At 38.8% G+C, this 20,804-nt stretch overlaps 1 protein-coding gene across 7 annotated transcripts in view; it reads left to right on the top strand.

Moving 5' to 3' along the window:
- Positions 1-20,804, top strand: part of CAMK2D (calcium/calmodulin dependent protein kinase II delta) — a 161,178-nt gene that overhangs the window by 54,214 nt on the left and 86,160 nt on the right. For all 7 annotated transcript variants that reach the window (XM_063136289.1, XM_063136282.1, XM_063136283.1 and 4 more), the window contains exon 3: positions 8,215-8,274. In XM_063136289.1, the coding sequence (XP_062992359.1) occupies positions 8,215-8,274 (60 nt within the window). The remainder of the gene's footprint in view (positions 1-8,214; positions 8,275-20,804) is intronic.

Genomic DNA, 20,804 nt, shown 5'->3' with positions numbered 1-20,804 from the left:
CACTTCCTATCCTAAAATTCTTTAGTTCAATACAGGTTCTATCTAATTAGTTCTTGTGGGAGCTACTGATAATCAAAAGGGAAAGAGCCCTAAGAAAGCACTTAGTGGTTGATAAATGCAATCTTTTGTTTTCAATCATGTTTTGGGAATGTTTGGGAAATGAGTGCAAAGTTCAAAATGCCTGCCATTAATGCCTGAAAAGTTAAAGTCTTAGAATCATAGAATAGTTGAGCTGGAAAGGGCCTATAAGGCCATTGAGTCCAACCCCCTGCTCAATGCAGGAATCCGCCCTAAAGCATCCCTGACAGATGGTTGTCCAGCTGCCTCTTGAAGGCCTCTAGTGTGGGAGAGCCCATGACTTCCCTAGCTAATTGGTTCCATTGTTGTACATCTCTAACAGTCAGGATTTTTTTTCTGATGTCCAGCCAGAATCTGGCTTCCTGTAACTTGAGCCCATTGTTCTATGTCCTGCACTCTGGGATGATTGAGAAGAGATCCTGGCCCTGTGACAACCTTTCAAGTATTTGAAGTGTGCTAACATGTCTCCCCTCAGTCTGAAGGCTAAACATGCCCAGTTCTTTCAGTCTCTCCTCATAGGGCTTTGTTCCCAGACCCTTGATCATCCTTCTTGCCCTTCTCTGAACTTGTCTGCATCCTTCTTGAAGTGTGATGCGCAGAACTGGATGCAGTACTCAAGATGAGGTCTAACCAGTGCCAAATAGAGGGGGAATTCTTACAGATTCCCACCACATCCTATATGTGTCCTCCTTTTGGTTTTCATGCCATCCCTGAGATTTTTGTGAAGCCACATTGGCTTCTTCTGTTGTCTTCTACATTTTTTCCTTGTTGGAATTGTTTGTATTTGTGCTTTTAAAATTTCCATTTTTTTAGAAACTCCCACCCATCTTGGACTTTCATTCTCATTAGGATCACCTGCCATGGGACCTTACTTATCATTGTTCTGAGTTAATTAAAATAGGCTTTCCTAAAATCCAGAGCTTGTGTATGGCTACACTCAGCTTTTGCTGCCTTTAAAATCAATAACTCAAGTATGACGTGTTCACTTTCCCACAGAGTTCCTGTAACTGACACTTTATCCATTCTGTTGGTCAGAATCAAGTCAAGGATAGCCAATCCTCTAGTTCCTTCCTCCACTTTCTGTAGGAGAAAGATATCAGCGACATATGTCAGGAATTTCTTGAAGGGACCACATTTGGCAGAATTGGTAATTGAAATCCCCCATTACTACTACATCACATCTCCTTGAAACACTGGCGATTTGCTTTTCAAAAGTTTCATCCTTGCCTTCTCCTTGATTGGGTGGTCAGTAGTAGACTCCAACTACCATGTTCCTTTTATTCCTTGCCCCATTTATTTTAATCCAGATGCTCTCAATGAGGCTCCCAGCCTGATCCTCCTGTATTTCTGTGCAGGGATAAGTATTTTTAAGATATAATATGACTCTGCCTCCCTTTCTGTTCTGTTCTTTTTGAACAAGTTATATCCTTCAATTGCTGTATTCCAGTCATGGAAATCATCCCATCAAGTTTCAGTTATACATATCAAGTCGTATTTGCCTTCATGTATTAAAAGTTCAAGTTTATTCTCTTTGTTTCCCATACTGTGGGCATTAGTATAAAGACATCGAAGACCATGTACTTTATAGTCTGGCTTCCTTCCTACATTATTGTGAAGACTATTATTGGGCATGATTAGAGCTGTTCTCAACAGGTGCTCCCTCCCCACTCCGGTATATATTCAGTTATCATAGAACAGCTCAAATTAATTGAATATGTTTTGCTTACCCTTATTTTTGAAAAGGCTGGTTGAATAGAAACTCCTATGAGTAGCCCAGGCACAAAAATAACTTGAGGCAGTCTGTGTGCCCTAATTTGAGGTCTGTTGATGTTTTATCCAATGGCCCATTAAAAAAAATTGGCTCTTGTTGTGGCATCCCATTATTGCATACAAACATCCATTATGCCTTTGCAATAGCTATGGGAACGTTGTTCTAGCAATAATGGCTACCTGACAAGTACTTAGAAACAGGAAAACATTAGGAAGATTGGTCTCTACTGAAGAAGAAAACTCTTTTTCTTAATGTCAGTAGTAGTTGATATATTAGAACAGTGCCTTACTTTTTCGACACAAACACTCCCTCCTCCCCAGAGAAAGGAGTAAATGAAGACAATTTCAAATGTTTCCCTAGGAGAAGGTGAAGTTTACTAAAGCATTTAGTTTGGGAAAGTGTGCCATTTGTGAGAATTCAAGGAACCAATGTTCTCCAGAACTGGACTTTTAGAGGGTTGGGTGATTGGGATCAAGGGGTCTATTCTTTTCATTTGAAACAAATTTGGGCAGTACAGCTTCCTGGACAGAAAGCCTTGAGAACTGCATGCTGTGGTGTGAATAACCAAGCGGCTTTTGAATTCTCTAATAATTGAAACCTAAAAATGGCTGTTCTGTGAAATGGCATCATCTCCAAAAGAGAAAACTGGAGCATCCCTGAAGTGATCTTTGGATGATAGCCTACACATTTTAAATAAAACCAGTTGTTTATTGTATAATGTGGCTGCTGCTTGAATGGACTGGATTAGATTATTCTCAATGAAAATGAAAAAGGAAGCTGGCTGTATTGTGGATGTTTTAGACCTTTCAAGGAAAAAAAAAGTTTATTGCTAACAGACCATGTTATTGCCTGTTCCTCTCTTCTTACTTACCAACTTTTGTCTTAAGTATTTGTAGTTTTGCCTCAAAGATATATACATGGAAATGTTTTTCACAGTAATCTCAATATTCAAATCTAGCACATACTTTAATATGTCTAGTCAATTATAAGCCAAAGTATTATTCAGATTGCTATTATTATTAATTACATTTATATACCGGCCCATAGCTGAAGCTCTCTGGACAGTTTACAAAGATTAAAAACATTGAATATTTAAAAACCAATATACAAAATTTAAAAGCATAAAAGCATAAAAACAGACTACATACCAATTATCCAGGGGGTCAGTTAAAAAACTCAACTTATGCTCTTAAATGCCTGGGAGAAGGGAAAAGTCTTGACCTGGTGCCAAAATGATAACAGTGTTGTTGTTAACTATGTAATACTCTTTCTGCTTAGTGGTTTTGATAACCTAAGGGTGCCTACAGTTTTCCAAGCAATAGTCCATGTCATCTTTACTTAAAAGCAGCTGCAGTAGATCCCAGACAACTTTCTCCATTTGGTACTAAAGTATGAAACCACAGAAGGTAAGAGAAGAAGATCATAATCATGCTGTCTGCTCAGAATCCTTTAACCCATAATTAATTAACTCTCTGCGCAAGCCCTGGCTGCCATCTCTTGGTATTAGACTCTGCAGCCCATTTCAGAGACTTTGTTCTCTTCATCCTCTCTCCTCCCCCATCACAGGGTGCCATGCTTATGGCTACCCTGTGGAATCTGCAAACCTGAAACATGCACAACAGTATGAGATGCCATACACTTTAAGAACGTACATAATATTTGTATTTTAAAAAATAATAGAATGAAATTAATTTTAAATCAACGTAGAGCTCTCTAACTAAAAAGATATAAGAAAAATAGGCCCATCTTTTCTGACTTGCTAATTTATTTATTATCTGCTTACTAAGCAATAAAAGAACCTAGGATGGTTTTTCACACACACACACACACCCTTGCCTTGGTTTATTTTTCTTATCATTATCAAAAAATATTTTATCAAACTTGGCATTTATCTCTATCCTGTCAAAATCAGATAAAATTACTGTTTTGGTGTAAGTAAGTTAGCCTCTGAGTGAATTTTGTTTTTAATGCAGGGATTTATTTCTCAGTATTATATAAGCCTGTTGACTCTATAGTACAAAGTGACAGCTACAGGGTCTACAAGAAATCAGGGTGCTTTATTAGATTGTAAAGTATGTCAACACATATTACAGAGTAATATGTAATTTATTCATTAGGGTAGCAGGGCTTTTTTACATACAAATAAATAGACATTGAAAATGCCAATTAATTGGAGAGTAAGTTCATTTATTTGCTCCTAAAATATCTCAGATCTTGCAGAATTATTGTTACCTTCACCGTGTTCCATTGCAAATTGTCAATCCAACCAAGGGTGCCATGTTTACACAGCAAGGGTGTGTAGATAGCTATTCTCATCACAACTATGAAATTCTGTGCTCACAGAAATGCCAGCTCTATGTTTGCCCACTTCAGGAGCAGCAGAAGATATTTTTCTCTGGGTTTGCTTTTGATGGTGGGGAATGGTCAAGCTGTTGTTAGACCATTTGGTGTATGTTCAATTCGTAGCTGTTTAAAATAGAATTTAAATTCATTTTAATGTGATTTTGTGTCACATTTAAATCTTTTACTATATCACTGGAATATTACCTGTTGGATCATTTCCCCCAGTGTAATGTTAGCAAGTTGAAAAGGCAATGCAGTCATGGCTGCCTCACATAGCAAGCTCTTTGTGTGAAGATTTCTCTCATACCCTGCTTGTGGGCTTCTCATAGGCATGTAGTTGTTGGCCGCTGTGGAAAACAGGACGCTGGACTGGATAGACCTTTGGTCTGATCCAACAGAGTACTTGTGTGAAGCACAGACACACACACACCATGGTTCTTGACTTTAAAAATACTTTTGGTGTTGTGACTTGTCATCACATGATGAAACTTTGAAAGGTGGGATACACTTCTTTTACAAAATAAAATTTTAAAAAGGATGGTTCCCACATAGGGCGACCACTCAGACATTTAAAACAGATGAGCACAAGCCCCACATGATATATTTGTAGTTAGGTGGTACAATTTCACATTAGAGGTGAAGGATTTAATGTTTGAATTCTCCCTACATAAAATGCAGATGCATAAAGCTAACATATGAGGGAGAAAGTGAACCTAGAAGCTATTTCCTGACAAGTGTGGAAATAATATTTCACGTGTATGGGTGGATGTTGGGGGGAGATTCAATCATGCATCTTTGGTACAAAATGTCATAACCAACCACAGGTGAATCATAAAGGTAATTTGTTTTAACTTACGTAACGGTGCAATTACACAGAAATAATCCTGCAACTCCCAGCAAGCTCCAGTCAGGATGGCTAGCTAGGGCATGCTGTGAGTTGTAGGAGTTTTTTTCTGCATACAGTTGTGCTCTAAACCACTTGCCCTAAGGATTTGTACACTAGTGAGTGAATGTGTAAATCCAGGCTATCTGCTCTGCTGATGCTCAACTAAATGTGTGATCTGAAGGTATCCAGCTACAAGTGGACCTTGAAAGAAATGTTATTCCTAGCCCTGGAAGGGCAAAATAACATTTCAAGGAGAAATGTGATTCTTCTTCTTCTTCTTCTTCTTCTTCTTCTTCTTCTTCTTCTTCTTCTTCTTCTTCTTCTTCTTCTTCTTCTTCAAAAAAGCAGCCTGAGGAGGTTGCAAGTCCATGTTCAAGAAGGGCAAGCAGGAGAAAGAAGCATGGAGGACATTTTGAGATGAAAAATGAAGGGAAGGGAAGAGGGTTAAGCAGCTTCTGTGGTTCTACTCTTGAACCTACAGCCTGTCTTGACTGATCTTGCTTTAAAAGAAAATGAAAACATGCAGAAACAAACCACAAGATTCCATGTAATACAGTTTGGCCCTAAAACGTTAGCATACACCTATGTGGACCCCAGGTTTCCAGAATTTTGACTGTACCGAATAGTTGTAGAGGTAGCAGAGATACCATCTCATTTGCATTCCTGGCTTGCATTCCTGTGAAAATTTAAGCTAAAGTACCAGTCACTGTGTGCTGCTGTGGCCGACCAAATGCCTTATGCAAGGTATGAGGCTTCCTCGGTTTCTACTGAAAACTGAATGATTGCTTAATAGCAGATGACTCAGAGGAAATCATGAGCTATTCTCAGACAAGCAGAAAATTAGGCTAAAGTTCAGAAAATAATTCACTTGTAAATTATTCGCTCCATCAGTAGTAATTGCGGCACTCTTTGAGGCCTTTGTTTTGCTAGTTATAATATACTCAGCTTGGTTGTGCTCCAAGCTGGCTCAATTTCAGGAGCCCATGTTGGCTTGCAGCCTGACTTCAAGGGGTTTTTCCCCTCCTCAAAGGATTTATGTACTTTTTTTTTAACAAAACATTTTTAACAAAACACTCATAGGCCGTTTCTAGTCTAGATGACATTCAGAAACTTTTGATAATAGCTTTTAATACACCTTGACCCTTTAAAAAATTGTTAAACATTTTGAGGTAATGAGTGTTTTTCTAACTTTCTCCTCCCCTGGGATGTTATGTCTCTAGGCACATTGGGAGGTGGTGTGTACTCTACTGCAAACAAAGAACCACTGAAAGATAGTTGGATGGGAGCCAGGAGGTGCTGGACTAATTCAGACAAATAATCATGGTTGTTAGAAAACAATACAGTGTACAAGCACTCAAGGTGGCATTGGTATAAAAAGTTAAAACTCCAATATTTGCTAGTCAGTTATGCACCCCACCTCCCTTAAACATAATTATTTAAAGATTGCCATACATATGGTGGAATTGATTTAGGCTGAATTTTCATATTGCCACAGGAGCGAGGGTGGTTGATTCCAAATAAACAGCTCAGGGATCCACAGAAGTCAAGCTATTGGTAATAATAATGATGTTTGAAGTGAACTGGGATTCTGTCTTTTCAGATTAACATAAGTAAGTCTGGCCTAACCATCCCCCTTCCTTTTTTTCCTTCTATTTTGAAACCATGTTCCTTCTTTAGCACTATCACACTTTGAGCACAGAATAATAGTAATAATACTTAGAGTGACTGCAATGCATTATGTACATTACTGTGGTAGTCCTTATGACATCCCTGTAAAGTAGGTCAGTATTATTATACCATATTGTGGGTGATAGTTTGGTCAGCCTTCTCCAACCTGGGACTTTCCAGATGTTTTAGACATGGGGCTCATCTACACCAAGCAGATATTCCACTATGAAAGTGGTATGAAAGCAGTATATAAGAGGCAGGAGCCACACTACTGATTTATAGCGGTATTGAAATACACTGACATCTGTTGGGGCCCATTGACACATACCATATACTGCTTTCATAGTGCTATATCCTGCTTGGTGTAGATGTATTACTACTATAAAGCAGTAGTGTGGCTCCTGCCTTTTATATTCCGCTTTCATAGTGGAATATCCTGCTTGGTGTAGATGAACCCTACAACTCCCAGCATCCCTGATCATTGGTCAGGTTGCCTGGGGCTAATAGAAGTTGGTCCAAAACATCTGGAGACCATCAGGTTGAGGGAGGTTGGCTTAGGAAGAGAATCCTGGTTCAGATGTCATGGCTATATCATGGTTTGGCTATCTGGGTTTGGTCTTGGGTTTGTGTGCTCCCTACCTCCCACCCTCCCCTGCTCCAGTTCACACTTTCCAGTTCACAATAATTAGTTTTCTGTGATATCAAAATTGGGCAAACTATGTAAACCATAAGCCCTATTTGGATGTTATCCCCTGCACACCATTAAGGTTGTGTGGGGAAAGATCCATATGGCCTCTATCATCCCTGGGCCTACATGTTCTATGTTTTATTTATTTATTTATTTATTTATTTATTTATTACATTTTTATACCGCCCAATAGCCGAAGCTCTCGGGTGGTGGGGTTCTGTAAAGGGGTTCCCTATCATGAGGAAACCCTATGCACATTCAGTAGGCCTCCTCATTTACAGATGAGCCTCACATTAGAGATAACAGCAGACTGCAGTTATTGTGAGCAAAGAAGTGGGGAGAGAATCAAAGTGCATAAGGAGAGAAGGGAGGGGAAGGAGAGACTGTGTAAGCCTGAGGTACCACCCTTGGTAGTCAAACCATGTGTTTCTTCTCAAAGCCCACATAGAAAATTCACAACTGAGGCTAGATTTGAAATGGAAAATATCCCAGCTCACACTCTTAAGCACTACACTGTACCAGCTCTCAGTTAATTTAGAAATTAGTTTAGAACCTGCAACCCTGAAACACAACTAATGAATTGAGATTTCATTAAATCCTTCTAAGTTAGGATGGCACATTAACTCTGACAGCAGAGTTATAATCTTTTCAGTTATGCAAAGGCCCTTTAAGACCATCTTTCAAATTGTATCACTTTCTGCTTTGTTTTTTCTCATATCAAGTCAAAGACAACCAAAAGTGGTTATTTTTGCTAAAATTATTAATCTTTTTTTCTTGCAGATCACCAGAAATTGGAAAGAGAAGCTAGAATCTGTCGCCTTTTGAAGCACCCTAATATTGGTAAGAATGAGAACGACACCTGGCCATTTAGAAATTTGTGATAGAACAATTACCTTGATTTTAGGGCCAATGCAAATATTAAATTTTAGTTTAAATCCATTTGCTTTATGGATTACTATTTTGCAATAGAAATTGTAGGTGTGGGGGACCTGATCTGGATTAAGCCCTTATGGGGGAGCAGACTGTAAAGCTGTACTATCCCCATGCTAGGGTCCCAATTGGAGCCCTTGTGCCTACTATACAGTACAAATTAATCCTCTAAGGCCACAATCCAATGCAAGCTTAGACAGAAAAAGTACTGACTGGGGCATGCTGGGAGTTACAGGGTTTTTTCTATCTAAACATGTATAGAATTGTGCCATAAGTCTCAGAAAAATAAAGTAGGCAAAATAGATGAGGCAATCTTGTATCGGTCTGCTCTAATACCATTGTCAGATGCTGGCTGATTTTGGATACACCATGATTTATTGTGACAGGAATAAATATAGCCTCCCCGCAGCCTCATAGGCTCACCCCTTTCTGCTCTCCTCCAGTGTAGTCATGAGGAGGAAACTGAAAACTTCCACTTTAGATTAAACACAGTTTAGTGTGTCATTTGAACTCTAAACTGTGGTTAAACTTAACTATGGCTTCTTGAAACAAGCCAACTTTAGAAACCATGTTTTGAGGTTGTTTATTTCAAACAAATTATAGTTAAGATTATCCACAGTTTTTTTGTTAGATGACACAACAAGCCACGGTTAATCAAAAATGGAAGTGAAAGCTTCTGAATGCCTGATGACTGCGTCAAAGAAGGAGAAAGGTGGGGGCAGTACATGCTCCTGTATGAAGACTAGGCTCATAATGCAGTCTATAAAGGCTTTTAATTTACTTAGAAATGAAAATATTTTATAGCTTCACATGGGTATCCCCCCACCACACACAGACACTGCTGTGTCACCTGCATTATACTATGAGTAATAAGAAAGGTAAGGCACTGCTGAGTAGAGAAGTAGGTGTTGCTAGGATTATGCATGCTATTGCGTTATCTGATAGAATAGAATAAAAAGGCAATGATGTCTTTACTGACAAAGTGAAATGGAATATGTGAAACTTGCTGAAGAATTTATGTGGAGTTGTATTCAGTTTTGCATTGTACTGTGTTGTTTTGCATTGTATTGAGATAAAAGTGTTCTTTCAGAGCTCTGGCATGTTATCTTATCCTAAGCCAGACGTTCGGGGTTTTGGTGGTTTGAGTCCCTTTGAAGATGTTTATAGGCATAGTGAAGGCACCCTTCAACTTATGGCCTCTGGCGGATACTTCGGCAGTTCCTGTTTACATTCACGTTATGAGTTTGCTGGTCCTTAGCTTAAGTTCCTGAAATACAGAGTCAGCTGTCTGCTTCTTAAATATTCTCTTTGCAAAAAGCATACCTCTGAATGTTGCGATAAAGGCTGCTTTTTAATTCATTATTTTTTTAGCATACCACCTTAGGTGATATAGAAACACCATCAGTCAATTAATTAATTAATTAAATTATATTAGCAAACTATATGGGATGAGTATGTTTGTCTGAAATTGGCAGTGATACAGTTCAAGTGGAACAATGTTAGAAAACTCTCATGCATTGGAACATTTGAAATATATGTTTGGGTGCCATCTGCTTTTTCCTGCCCTGCTTCCCTTTGTGAAGGAAGAAACTTAAAGACAAGAACACTTTCTTCAGGAAGAAAAGGGTCCCTGTTCATTCCAGTATCTTTCACTGGGACTATACATGCAAGCAAACCTCTCCACGTCTACAGTGAACACATGAGGGAGACCAAGGATTATGTCTGCTGGTCTTGCTCCTACCCAATAGGCCTCCACTGGCAGCTATGTATTTAATATTAGTGAGAAGGGATTCTAAGCACATATACCACCTGCACATACCTGAAAACTCTGAGCCAATCAAAGTTTCTAATCAAAAGGAAGATTCCTACCATGTCAGAATGCACATGTAAGCTGTGCACATTTTGGATTGTATCCAACAGTGTCATCTTGATGGAAATAGTTCTGGCAGCAGAACCAGGACAGGGGCAATTCCCCCTCTCTTTGCATGTTGTCAGAATCAACTCTTTAGCACTTGGAAACTCTCTGGAGAAGATTTTTGGGTGGCATAGGAATGAGAGAGGAACAAAGTCCTGCTGCACTGGCAGACTTCCACTAATGGGATTTTGGATTTAGGTGTGGGCCAGCAGACATATTGGGGCATATCTACTGGAGATGGCCCAATTCCTCCTTCACAAATTCACTGAATGCATGGGAAGTGGTGATGTGCCCCTGGGGCAACTATATCCCCCATTTCAGGCAACATAAAAGGGAAGGGAGAGAAGGAATTGGAGGCAGTAAAATCAATGTTTGCAGAGAGGTCACTTGCTCCTGGCACCACCATCCTCAATCAGATCAACCTGCTGGTAAAAGTAGCAGATGGCCAAGGATGTATATACCAGAAAATAATGGATACGATTAGATTGAAGACAATCTGAGATTTTAAAATGATAGCTTATATGCATAAGAGAAAATATATGTATGATTTAGTTCTGATTTCTTAGATATTTGGCCTTTCAGTAACACAGCTTTTCTGTTAAAAGGCCAATGATTTGTTTTCATGAGATTTCACAATCCACTGCTGTTTGGAAAATATTATTTATCTAACCAACATTTTGAGCCTAATTTCAAAGTTGCTAGGCCTCATTAAATTGGAATATAAGGAGAAATGTTTGTGTTATTGTTTGTCATAAAAGTTATTATCAAAGAAATGTTTCCTTAGATTTCACCATATCAAGGGTTGGTTCACACAATAATTTATGGCCAGATCTTCTTAGAATTAAAATACAGCATGTGAACTGAGGAAAAAAGCACAAAATTAACAGCACTGCCTGTGATTGCTGTGGATAGGACAGACATGGCTTAAACAGCAAAGGCAAGAGCAATCAAGGGGATTTACTTAAAATGTTTATCATCAATTCATGGGGAGGTACTTTTAATAAAACTTGAGAAACAAGCTGAATGAGGTGGGAAAACATCAGAAATATGACCTTGAAATAATGTTGTATTTGTTGCAGTTATCTAGAAAAGCTGGAGTGGAAGTTATAGGAAATAGCTATTTGTAGAGTTTTCTATACACATAGAATTTCATTTTAAATTAAATTATATGTAGTTAATGGAGGAAAAGACTACAAAGGACTGATTTTCCTTTTCATGTAGCTTGCATTTTTTGTTTTTCAGTGGTTTTAGATTTCTAGTATTTAACACCTTAACACCCTTTTATCTTTAGCATTATGAATACTGCTATCCCAATATTAGTATTATTCTTATAGCTTTGTGTTTGCATGGGACACTTCCCCAACCCCACCCCATTATCACTAAAACTCTGTGTGGAATCTCTTTAATTATTCAGGAGATTATAGATTAATGTATATTTTTAATAACATAATTGGTAGAAGGTGCAACATTATATATCGTAGGAAAAAATAGCAAAAATGTATTGAACTCCAACTAGAATTTCTTTTTAAAAACAAAAAACAACAACCTGTGCTAGTTTTAATGAACTGATAGCACATTAGCCCTTTCCATATGGTCTTCCAGCCACGAACAATGAATGTATGGGAGCAGAAGGGGATTGTGCCTGCTTTCTCCACCCCAGACCTTCAAATGTTGATTGTGCCTATGTGTACAGAACCTACGTGCGTACACCATTTACGCAGTTAATAATCATATGGTGTCACACAGAGGGAGAGCTTATGCATGTAAGGCTCTGTGTAGAGGTTAGGGATGTGGGGCAGTAGGTGTAGTCCTGCTCTAGGGCCGCCACTTATGCATCATAAAAAAAGAAGAAATGCATCACCAGAAGACACAGATTTGCCTAAAATTCATATCTGCTAATTTATAGGTATAGATGCACATTTAGAAGTAGATGTAAATTTAGAAATAATTACTATAACTGAAATAGAAAGACAATACATCTTACCATTGTTTTTAGTACCTGCCCCCTGGTAAAACATTGCTCCTTTTTGGGTCTGGAAGAGTCTTATGCTTTAAAAATTGATGCCTTTAAAAATGCAGTAGAGTGCATGAACTCCCTTTCCCTCTTCTCCATAATTGCCTATCCAGATAATAAATGTTGGTGAATATGTATGAATTGCAGCTCTCCTGTAAGATGTACAACTAGATTCATTGTGAGATCAAACAATCATTGTGCTCTCACAATCATCTGGTTTTCTAAAAAAAAAATTTAGAAAAGGAAAATGTCATGGCCATTTTATTAACATATCTGCATCAGATAAAAGTCAATTGCGTGTCTAGAAGAGAGCAGTAAAAGCAATGTCTAATTCTCAGCTATGAAGATTGTCAGTGCTGGGAAATAACTGGAGGAAAAGATCATATTACCGAAACCATTACAGTACTAGCTAGGCATGAAATTAAATGCACAAGACAAAGGAGCAGTGATAAGGCTGCACAAAGTAAACTTGTTTTTCAAGTGAATGTGATCTCATATTTTCCGTGTATTGGTAGGCTTCCTAATATGGCACATTACATTTAATTTTTAAAGTTGCAGAAGCTCTGTTAATAGTGAAATTTTGAAAAAAAAATAGTCAAGGACTACTTGTAACTTTTCACTCATCTTTGCCTTACACAGAAAGAAATGATCTTGTAGACAACAACAGGGACGGAGTTAAGAGTTTCAAAGGCTGTGTGATTTTTTTAAAATTTCTAAATTGACAGAGAAATAATTTTGTAAATAATATAAATACATGTAGTTTACCCTTGGTGTCACCTCTCCCACTTTTCTTCCTTAGACTACTCCCAAGCTATACACTTGCCTGTAACTACATCAGAGAATTGAAGTATACTGGGTGTATATCAATGTCCAGTTTGTCTATTTCTTAAATGTGTGCTAAAGTACAGCCGTACAGATAACTGTGACTAATTCTGACCTGTTCTGTGGCGATGGTTGCTGCACACCTAGTTATTATTTAGTTCTCATACTAGTGAGTGAAGACGCTGGTTCTATCTATCGCTGCATGCATTACTGCAGTGTTTTGCCATTGCTTCTTGGCAAAGAGGTGTGGCTGATCCAACCTGGGATTTCATCTAGAGTAGACAATGGGTTGTTGTATCCAGATATTACAGATACTCTTATATTACTTCAAATTAACAACTCAGAGCAGAAATCTGTGAAGGTTAATTGTATAAACAAGCCCAAAGTTCAGGCACGGATTCTACCAATGCTTACCTTGTCTTGCTACCACGGAGTATTTTTGGAGCATTTGAACACTTCATTTGTTTGAACATTTGAAGTTTGAGTTTTCAACCTAATGATTTTCCTGTGGGGGGGAGAGTGACTCTGTCAGAGCTACTGTGTTGATGCTTTTTCTGTGACATAGCTTACCTCTTGTTCATGCTTAAATTAACTTTGCTTGAGCATATGTTTTAACCTAAATAGCAATTCCTGCACTTCAGTTGTTACCTTTTTTCTACTTTAACCCAAATACCATGTGAACATATTAAATCATTGTTTTGCTAGCTCTTCATTGGACATGGCAATATGGTTTACTACAGAGTAATTCTGTATATACATGTGTGAAAATGGATGCCTTGGAGCCTCTCACTTGACTTAAGGTGCCGTTGAGTAAAGCAACTATGCAACCTACTGTTTATGACTCAAATGAAAGTAGCTAGAACTGTATCTTAAAGGCATATCCAAAGAGACTGGAACAAATGCCATGAAACAGTAATAGCTTCTTTCATTGAGAGTTGACCTCTGCTATCCATTATACTTTAAAATGTAGATGACACTCAGTTACCATTATCTTGAGTAGCTAGCTCTTAGGCCCTCCAGTAATGACTTCTGTTCCCTAGGTTGTACAATTTAGGTCTCCCTTTAAAGTAATGTGCATGCTGTTGGCCGCTAGACGCCCTGATAAAAATGTAGAATTAAACAAAATCCTGGAATATTTCTAGTAATCTACTTGCTTTTTCCTCATGCATTTGTCATTTTCTTTTACGTTTCCCATTTTTGTTCTTCACAACTTTACTTTCTCAATGTGATTGTCAAATAGTAAATGTCTGCAGAAGCTCCAAACTGTACTTTCAGCACTTTTGTGAGGATGCTGCCTCAGATGCACAAGAAGTATGAACTATGGAAATGGAAGCATTTCTTTAGTAATTTATTATTGATCTTACAGCATGCTTTACTTCAGGAAATGTCTATAGGCAAGGTGTATCTTATATTTTGAGGTGGTGAATCAGCCATTGTTAGCATGTTCAGTGGTACAGTTAGGTAATTGTAGATTCTGGACATATACCCTCTTCCCATTAGATGGTATTATGTATTGGTTCAGTTACTTCTAAGACTGCAATCCTGTACCCACTTACCTGGAAGTAATCCCCCCATTTTGAGTAGGAATATGTAGGATTGAATTATAAATGTGGTGAGGCAGCCATGCTGCATTGGAATGCTCATTCTTTTGTTTGGGTGCCTCAATTGAGACTCAAAGAACTAGATGACCCTGAGGTACTATACTAGCCCAGTGACATTTTTGTCATATTTTTCTTTAAGTAGGTGATCCAGTGTGTGTACACACACACTTCAGCCATTTCAGAAACTGCTTTGGAAAATCTCTTCAATTTCAAAAGTGCTTTGCCATGTCAAACTGGATGGGGTTGTAATTCATGAAAAAAAGTTCCAAAGCCCATTTTGGTGCACAAAACTAGGGGCCTGTCTTCACGGTATTGAGTTGGCTCCATGTTCCTCCTATACCATGCAGTTTTGCTTACCCAGGATGGTGTCAGGTAATCTACATGCCAAGGAAGGGGCACAGTATTTCTGGTGGTCATCCGAGTACTGGAGCTGCCCCTTCTCCTCTTCCTGGCTTCTGGCAACCATTCGCTGGTCACCTTCTGCCAGGATGGCAAGGTCAAGCGGCAGAAGAGCCAGGATGACCTCGCTTCCACCAAAGAAGTCAGATTAAGTCCCTGATTTCTTTTACTGCACAGCTTCGTGGAAAAGCCCTATGGTGGCTGCAAATCTGTAGCTGCATCATATAATTGACACAGTGCAGTTTTGCAGCCACCGCAGCTCTTTGGTTTAAATTCTTTGTATCTTGGCTATGTTTCCATTGTGTAATGCCCTGGATGATAGATAGTATCGGTTGCCTTCATCTTGATAAATTGTGGGGAGGGACTGTGGCTCAGTGGTAGAACACATGCTTTGCTGCATAAAGTCCCAGGTTCAATTCACAACATCTCCAGGTATGGCTGGAAAAACTCCTGCCTGAAAGCCTGAAGAGCCACTGCTAGTCTGATTTTGTTCTGATCTGATTTTATCTGTACGCCGCCCTGAGATCCCAGTGATATAGGCGGGATACAAATCTTTTAATAAATATGGTTAATGTCAACTATACTGGGCTAGATAGACCACTGGTCAGACTCAGTATAATTCAGGTTCCTATGTGGAGGTAAGCCAGAGGTTAAAACTACATTTCCTCCTATATTTTCTTCCTCCTTCTGAAAACAATGAGATATTGTGCTTGTATATGCTTCTACTGGTAGCTGAATGGGCAACGGACACCTAAAGATACCAAGGTTGCAATTCTAAGCATACATGCTAAGTATGTTCCTGTTGAACTCAGTGGGGAGTACTTCTGAGTAAACATGTTAGCCAATAACATTATGTCACACATACATACAGAAATTGAGTTTCCTGCTGAAGCTTCTGGCATTCTGCATTTGTGTGTGTGTATGTGTGTGGGGATTTCATTTACCAAATATTCTTGCGTTTCAAATGCTCTGTTGGGGGACACACACCACAATTTAGTTCACTTCAATAGAGCCTGTGTCGTTGGAATGCTTTGAAGGTCAAGTTGCTTGTTGGAAGAAGATTATGTCCTTGGAGCAGAAGGTCCCAAGTGCTGTTTCATGCTGCACTTGTAGACAAGTAATGGGATGCTGCTCAGTAAGTAGTGTTCAAGTAGCCATTGAATATTTGCGTGCTACATATGATCCAAATAGAGGCTGGATCATACTAATGGAAATGCAATGGATACTAACTTGTGTGAATTATATATTGTTGCCATTCATTTGAAAGGAATCTAGTTAGCTTTTGTATATTTCTCACTACAAGCTGAACCACAACAAAATACATTTTGTTACTATATTCCATTCCTTCCACATATTCCGAATAGTGATTTCTATGTAGATCTGAGAGACAGTGGACCTTAAATGCCATCGTGTTTGCAACTTTTGCCATATGTATTGTTTAAGCATCGGAAAGTGTCCAGTAGAAAAAGTAACACCTAAAGCTTATCTTTTGATTATGCCCTTCTTGCCATCTGCTCCTAAAGATTGCTGCTGTTTGCATATGTTTCTTCACAACATTCAACAGCCATGGGGGAAGAGGAGAGAGAATGTTTGCTCTAGGTGTGGGGGGAGCAAACAATAACTCACCTATGGCAGGTGGTGGAAATGAGATTTCCTACTTAGTTATTTAGAAGATTTATATCCAGTCTTTCAATTAAATTATCCTCAAGGCAGATTACAACATATTGCAATAATATGCACACACAAGTCCTTGACTGATCGATGGATCCAGAATCCACTTCTGGTCAGATTTGCAGTCCCATGACACTCGTAATTGGAATCAAGTGTTCTTTCTGGAAGATAGGAGGGAAGCAAGATCCCTGCAGTTGTTCCTTCTCTGGCCAATGGATAAGGCTTATCTAGTCTTACTCTTGCTGGGATGCAAGGGGTGGAGTCTCCCTTCACTCTACAGATCGAGGTCAAGAAGGCTTCTTGGTTAAAGTCCTTAACTCAGAGCATATGTTTTGCATGCAGGTCTAATACCTCACAACTCCAGTAAAAGGCACTGAGATAACAGACTGAGAAAGACTTCTGTCTGGGACCCTGGAGGGCCACTGACAGAGGCCTTAGCTAGACCTAAGGATTATCCCAGGCAAATGGAGGGGTCGTCCCTGCTGCTACTGGGATCCCCTGTGTGTCCTTTCATTGCACAGGGATGATCCTGGGACGATCCTGGGATATAGGCCTGGTCTAGCTATGGCCAGAGTAAACAGTATTAGGCTAGATGGACCATTGTTTTGAATTGATATCTCAGCTTCATGTGTTCAGTTGATGCAAGGCTTAGAGTGCTGGGCTAGGGAAAATAGGATTCAAATCCCTATTCAGCCATGGACCTCACTCTTTGTACTAGTCTCAGCCTTTCTCTCTCTCTCTCTCTCTCTCTCTCTCTCTCTCTCAGGATAACCAACCTGACAGGGTTGTGAGAACAAAAAATTAGGTGACAGATAATGGGGAGGCCAAAGTATTTTGCCCTGAATTCCTTGAAGGAACAGTGGGATAAAAGTATAATAAAAATATATAAATGAATAAATGTTCATAAGATCACACTCAAAGAATCCTGCATAATACCATTAATTGACATTGTTATTCATATTAATAAACCAACCTATTTCAGAATGGATACAATCCAGAAACAGGGTAAGCATATTTAAGTCCCAGTGATTACAGTGTGAATTAAAACATCCATATAATTGTCTACATTGCATCCAATCTGCAAGTACATTGACTGTTTTATGTAAATATAGCAAAGGGGCAGATGTTGGTAGTGAAAGTAGTGTGGTGGTGGGTTGCTGTTGTTTTTACTTTAATGCAAATAAAACAGTAACTTCCTAAGAAAAGACTCCCTGCCTCCATTTCCCGCCTTGTTATTTAATCCATTGTTATAAAAATGGTGACTCACATGTTGGCTTAAATTCCTCTGTTCCAGAAGGATTTCTCTGTACTTGGTTCTTGGTCAGTGGTGAAATCTAATACAGCAGCATAATCTTACACTTATTTTAGTCACCATCTCTATCCAAACCATAGAAGGGAGTTCTAGAGTTCTTATTACCACATTAAACCCTTTGTACCAATTTTTGATATGCATACCATATATTTAGTGGTCATTTTGCCTCCTTAAATTGTACTGTTTTTCATTTGTTTCAAAAAGTTGGATTACTCTCATTTAATGTTTATTGAGTTCAGGGCTGATGTATCTGGAATATTTTTTTCTGTATTCAGTATGTGATACTGGAACAATGGAAACATATACATTTGACCATGTATTAGTGCAATGGGTTCTAGTGTCCAAACTTACATTAATAGTACTGACATATGTTGCCACTCATGTGATTTTGGTTCCCTTACATATAGCTACATTTTTAATAGGCTTGTATATGTCAGAATTGGCTTTAGATGCAACACAATATTATAGTATCTTTTAATACTATTAAAAGTATTAATAGTACTTAATAGTGCAGGGGCAATGAGTATTATATTGTATCTACAAATTAGACTCTTTGACCAGCAGTAAGTATATTTAGGTTCCAATCCATTCTAACTCACCAGAGAATAAGACCTATTGAACTCAATTGGGACTTACTTCTGAATAGATAAGTATATTGTTGCATGATTAAACCTATTAATTTAATTAATTTAAGATAGTGTGGCCTTTGGATTATCTCCACTTTGAGGAAATTCTCAATTTCAAATAAATATAACCTATTTTGTAGAGATGAAAATTAGGGTATAAAAATAAACATAAGAGTGAAAAAAACATCTGGGTCCTGAAGTCATATTAGCATTGTAAAAAAATCCTGTTATGCCAATTAGTTTTTCACTCTAAGGAGAAATTAATTGGCTGAGATCCAGGGAACTACACCACTAGTTTCATGTGTGCATGGGGGAAATTTAGATCATAAAATATTCCCTGTCAAAATTTTGAGTGGGTCCACACATCATGCTAAGCCACCCTTGAAATTAGCCATGGTGGATTGGTTGTTCACAGAAAAACCCACCCCACAGATTATTGGGCTTGCTGTGGCAAGCCCAACGCCTCCCCCATCAGTCATCCAGATGGTTCCAGCATGTATTCCAGCTGGCAGAACCCATCTGGTCTCCTTGTCTCAGCCCCCTCTCTGCTCTAATTGCCACCCTTTCCCCCCACCACTTTAAGAAAAAAAGTGGTTCAGAAATATGGAGATGGGGTCGTCATTATTATTATTATTATTATTATTATTATTATTATTATTATCCCATTCCTTTGCAAGAGTGCACTTTCACCTGTCTGATATGTGTAACCTTGTCCTCTCAATTTCCTTTTATGTTTCAGCTGTCAAAAGGGGCACCGACGTGAGAGAAATAGGTGCACCAAAAGGGGCGGGTGGGAGCAATGTGTCTCCCTTGGCAACCTAATCCTCTCACTTTTAAGTGTTGAACTGACATTTGTCAGTGTTCTCTTCCCATTCAACACTTTCCCGAGTCTCCAGCAAGTCCAGAAATGGGAGATATTGGCTTCTTCCCCTTTTCATAGTTCCTTTTTGGAGCAGTTAGTGAAAAAGAAGGGCCATTAATATCTCCCCTTTCTGGAGTAGCTGGAGACTCAGGAAAGTGTTGAAAAGATGAAGCACATGACAAGTGTCAGTTCAACACTTACAAGCGAGAGGATCACATTGCCAAGGGGGAGATATTGCCCTCTTTCCCTTTTTGGTGCACTTACTCTTTTGGCTGATTTCCCTCATTTTCTGAATTGTGCTATTGGGTCACTCCTTTCTGTTACTATTATTTCTCCTCTGGTCCTTTGCAACTGTGGCAAATTAACTGAAAGGCAACCCCGTCTTGTCAATTTCCTTGTATGTTACCTGCTCCACCTCCATGCTTCACTTTTGACAGCTGAAACATACAAGGAAATTGACCCAGCAAGACTACACACATTGAATAGCTAGCTGTAAGTGCTCACTTGCGAAAAACTGACAAAAATATTTTTAAAAACTACATCCTCAATTGTGCATTTTTGAGACACCAATTTTAAAAATATTGTTGGGAAATGAGTGACAGTTCATGCCGATTTGGTACCAGTGGAAGGGCAGTCACTGGTGAGATTGTGAAAAGCGAGCAGTGCGGGCTTTCCTGCTGCTCTTGCCAAGCAGCTCTGTGGCCGATCACAGCAACCCATGATAAAATCAGTCTCCTGGGTTTGGATGGCACAACAGGCCATTGTGGGCATGAACAATCCTACAATAAGCCATGGTTTCTTGACGTGGCTTGCTCCCAGCGAATAAGCCACCTCATGGTATACTCTCCAGTTCAGATGAGATGATAACCAACCATGGCTGGCTACACATGGTGAGTTATCATGTTGGGCGAACACAGTTATTGTTTCAATGGCAATTATTTGCTGCTTGGTTGAATTATGTTTAAATTTAAGAGATTTTGGATCAGGATCAGGATCAAGATAAAGTTAAGTACGTAATACCATTGATCACAATGGAATGTTCAGTATATGCTTAAATATCTCTCTTTGAAACCTCTGCCGTTTCAAAGGACTGAACTTAGGTGACATCATATTCTAATATTTTATATTATGCAAAATACAACCAGATATAAATTGGATTTTTTTTATTTTTAAAAAAACACAAGGCAAAGTGAAATACAGTGATTTTAGTATGAACTG

This window comes from Elgaria multicarinata, chromosome 10 (genome assembly GCF_023053635.1).
Source record: "Elgaria multicarinata webbii isolate HBS135686 ecotype San Diego chromosome 10, rElgMul1.1.pri, whole genome shotgun sequence".
NCBI lineage: Eukaryota > Metazoa > Chordata > Lepidosauria > Squamata > Anguidae > Elgaria > Elgaria multicarinata.
This window is presented reverse-complemented; position numbering and strand designations above follow the sequence as displayed.